This window comes from Pseudomyrmex gracilis, unplaced genomic scaffold, assembly GCF_002006095.1.
Source record: "Pseudomyrmex gracilis isolate BER0280 unplaced genomic scaffold, ASM200609v1 scaffold_587, whole genome shotgun sequence".
Lineage (NCBI taxonomy): Eukaryota > Metazoa > Arthropoda > Insecta > Hymenoptera > Formicidae > Pseudomyrmex > Pseudomyrmex gracilis.
In genome coordinates this window covers 61,364-65,900 of record NW_018021171.1, presented here as the reverse complement: position 1 = coordinate 65,900, position 4,537 = coordinate 61,364, and the positions used below count along the sequence as shown (strand labels likewise).

At 31.4% G+C, this 4,537-nt stretch overlaps 1 protein-coding gene across 1 annotated transcript in view; it reads right to left on the bottom strand.

The window, feature by feature from the left end:
* Positions 1-953: 953 nt before the first annotated feature.
* LOC109861119 (laminin subunit beta-1-like) overlaps positions 954-4,537 on the bottom strand; it is a 55,032-nt gene continuing 51,448 nt past the window's right edge. Inside the window, exons 6-7 of the mRNA XM_020440636.1 lie at positions 1,733-1,827; positions 954-1,297 (exon numbers count right to left, since the gene is read on the bottom strand). Coding sequence (XP_020296225.1) covers positions 954-1,297; positions 1,733-1,827 — 439 coding nt within the window. The remainder of the gene's footprint in view (positions 1,298-1,732; positions 1,828-4,537) is intronic.

The following is a 4,537-nucleotide window of genomic DNA, read 5'->3' as shown; positions in this document are numbered from 1 at the left end:
CAGAATGACAACCCTACAGAACAATAATCCATTTGATTTTTTTGTTTCAGATGTTTTGAAGTGCCGCAATCACTCAGGCCAGCCATCTATCTTTTTTTTGGGACGTTCACTTTAACGCCAAAAAAGTATAAAAATATACTGTAAAATTTAAAAAAAAATTTTTTTATGTAGTTTTTAACTTTAATAGTAACATATCAAAAAATCAAATCGATCGAGTTTTATTTTTCCATAAAAAAAAATCCCAACAAAATACCCAAAAAAACGTGTAAACTACGAGACTACTACCTTAATCTATATTGGTCTCTTCAAAAAGTCAAAATAAGTAAAAATTGGAAAATAATTTTTTTCTTTGGATTGAGTGAACCGATTTGTTTGAAAATTTAATATGTTATGCAGGCGATAGAGAGCTTTTACNGACATTATGGACCAATTTTTAGCTTAATAAATTGATGATCAAAAAAATTATTTTCTCTTACTTTTTCAATTTTTATTATGATACTTTTTGAGCAAAATTATGATTCTATCATTTTTACATTTCTTATAAGACCTATAATGACTCAGAATTTTTTCAAAATTTTCTTAATGGTACGCCATAGTTAAAAAAAATAAAAACTATTTTTATTACCAAAAAATCAAATTTTTCAACAAATTCTATCTAAATAATTACAAATTATACTATTATTATCACATAAATAATACGCTGAAATAAATCTCTTGCATTAGAGATAATAAAAAAAAATTTTTTTGTTTTTAAAATAAAATATAACGCCCGTTAAAATTTAATAAAAATATAATTTGAAATAATTTGTAACTCAACTTTATTAAAACAATAATATTGCCAATAATTTTTTAAATACAATATACTTACATACAATAATAAAAAAGGAAAAGAAATATTTTAAATCTTGAAAGTGTTTTAAAAACATTTGTAACTTTCTTGTGTGACAAGATGTTCAGTCTTTGTCACTATCTTCTTCAATTACGACGTTAATTTTATCTTTAGTAAATAATTGACTTAGTATTTCAGCTGGCTTTGGAATCCGTGCTAAATATCTCCCATAAGCCAAATAATAAATAATCGCTGCGACATGTGAGCAGCATCCAATAGTTCGAAATCCATTTGCACACTCACAGCAATATTTTGTCACCCCGTTGTATCCAATGCTGTGTGGTGTATATTCCACGAAACATTTGTACTCTTTCCTGCTCATGTGACGTGACTGGACTTGAGCTTTCAATATATTACTTTCTTCTTTTACAAACTGTTTGTAAATCTTTCCGGACTCATCCATCATTTCTGCCAAATATGAAATTGCTTGCTTGTATTAATATGAACGTGTGTATAAAATCTTCAAATCTTTTTCTGTCATCTCTGGAAAGTCATCAAGGTCATCAACGGAAATCGTTTGAAAAATAAGTCTTTTGCGCAGCCAACCTTCATTTTCTACTTGTTCAGCAAGAGAATTTTCTAGATTTTTTCTTAAAATAATCTTATTAGTAATTTCGTTTGAAAGTTCCACATCACAACTAAGACGTTTATTAAAGCGGTTATGTAAAAATGAAGCGATTCTAAAATAACTTCGAACTTTTGGGAGTGATTTGTTGTCTATCTCTTGGCCAAGAAGTTTAAACTTTGCCTTAATCATTCCATGGGTTGCTTTGACTGGCCATCGGATTTTAGTAACACACCTTGATTTATTTGATTCAGATGTAGTTAGTTAATTTCGTTTACCTTTTAAAACTGGCATAAGCACTTGAAAATTTTTATTTTCTGAGTACTCTTTGACGTCCCGGAAGCCACGATCGACAACAAAGATATCTCCGGATCTTAGCAGAAAACATAAGCCATTAGGTTCATCTATAACTTCTCTCATGATAGAAGCATTATTTTGATTCGCATGATATGGACCTAGCATTTCCAGAACATATCTATTAGTAAAGATATGTGTATATAGCTTCAAGAATTTTTAATAAACAAAGGTATTCTGGCTATTGAAGCAAAACACTGTTGTTGATGTGTGAATATTTGAATCAGTTTATTGAAACTTAGTTGCATTAACGTTTTCGACCTTGTATTAGGTCTTTCTCAAATGCATTTCTACAATTAAATTACGGTACAATCCAATTAATAAAATTTAAAAAAATTGATTAAAAATCGCAGAATAAATATATTATATAATAGTCACTTAGAAAATACTTTAGTAATATACGTCGCACAGTACTGTCAAGAATGTTCATGTTGCACAAGCAGACCCGACCAACACTTTACAAATGGAAAAACGCGACTGTGAAACAGCGTGTGTATTTGAATAGAAGTCAAATCCGCAAATAACATAACACATTACGATGTATTATCGACAAAAGGTAAATAGGAATTGTCTAAATTTTCCGTGTCGCTCTGTAAATTAAGCCTGTGGATTTGACTTCTTATATGTAGCGTTTCTGATATCAACCGTTTGTGATAAGATCTCTCATAATCCAAAATTTTTACCTTATCCCATTCAAATTCATGTGAATATTGTAATCTGTGGTCAGTTATTACAGATTTTTGAGTGGAATTTCTATTAATGTGGTTTTTATGTTCTTTAATTCTGGCATGTAACATTCTGCCAGTTTGTCCTACATACGAGGCTTCACATTCACGGCACTTGATCTTATATACAACAGAAGAACGTGAGAGAAGAGGTAAAGAATCCTTAAGAACGTTGATGAATGTAGCCAGCTTGTCAATGCTATAAAAAGCTAAACTAATATCCATTAGTCGTGCAAATGGTGAAAGGTTTGCATACTGAGGTCTTTTTTTGACCAGAATATGATTTCCTTTGATATTCATTATTAGAATTTTTTTGATGATAAGCATAGATACCGTCACAAATCAAAATAAGCTTCTTATTGGTTTTATCATAAAGCTGCTGCGCTATTGCTGATGTTTGATTTTGAATCAAGTCATTCCTAGATGCTGCAGAGAATCCGAAATGATTCGGAAGAATATCATTTTCGAAACATTTGATAACTTGGGCCAAATAGTGAGAAACAAGCTGTTCTAGATCTAGTTGCAAGATAGATGATATGAGCTTATTTGAATTACCGGTTCAAAGTTTAAATAAAAAAACTATAATTGCTTGTGTGATTGTTCGAGTGTCTGTATTTCGCATCGACTTAAATAATGTTCGTAATTCAATTAGGTTTTCCCATGTTAGACCAGTGAAAACCTGAAGTTGTGAAATACGATAATCGGCCATTTTATCGGATAACGAAGAATCACATTCTACCGCCAAGCAGTCCATCAGTTTTTTTAATTCAGATGACTCTATGTAAGATGAGTTCGAATGTACCTTTAAAAGGGTAATATCCTCTTGAAAAAAACGTTTGTTAATAATGTGACTGGAACAACATCGGTTTCTTTCAGGAATATAAATTCTTCTTTTAATATAAGCTTGTAATCGTGCATTTTTTGGAACAAGAACCAAGCTATTTTTATTAACAGAATTACAAACACAACAATAGGAATGTGTCGAAACAGTTCTTTGAATCGGAACATTAACGTATTCTACATCATCGTGCTTAATATTTGAAACAAATGATGGATCGTCCTTACTTGATTGCGACAAAGTTAACTGTGATAAGGTTGAATCAGTTTCTTCTAAATCTTCTTCACGAATTTTTTCTGACGGTTTGCCTAGACATTTTTCTTCATTAATTTTTCTTTTTTTATATTTTAACATACGACAGGATCCACATATTGTATCACTGATGAAAATCTCTTCTGTGAAAACTCATCTAGATCTTCTTCTGTCGAAATAACTTTAGGAGTTCCTGCGCTCTTCTTTATGAATTGGTCACAAATTGCACATTTAATATTTTTAGATTTTAGTGAAGACATATTCGAAAAAAATATTAACGAATATTCATAAATAAAAACAATTATAACAATTAAAACTGAGATTCATCTCGGGCTCTGTGAAGTCTTTAACTAATAGATGAAGTGCCAAGTGCCTCGGTAGCCTAATAGGGAAGGCGACGGCCCGGAAAGCCGGAGATTCCAGGTTCGACTCCTGGCTGAAGAGTTTTTTTCGCAATATTTTAAATCAATTTGGGGAGATATTCGGGGTTCTTCATATACGAGATGCAAATTGAGCATCCTATATGATTATTAGAGTTGTAATTACAATTCAAAAAACTCACTTGAAAAACGTGAATTTGATTATATATGTGTACACACGCACATATATATATAGACATATTTCCCGCATAACATCCAGCGAACGGCTCTCAACGACTTATCATTCATCTATTAGTTAGAAACAATTATTTCATAAAATATTATTGTGTTTAGTACTTTTCTGAACGATAACCTCAAAATTATAGCTTAGAGAATTTTAACTTTTTTTGGAAGCGCCGTCTGCTAGCGATAGTATGAATACTCTTTATACACAGATTGTCCGGAAAGTTCCCGGACTGATTTTTTCTAGCGCGGGTAAGCGGCGCTATCGAGCGGTCAACGCTGGAACTACTTAGTATAGACCTTCCTTTAACC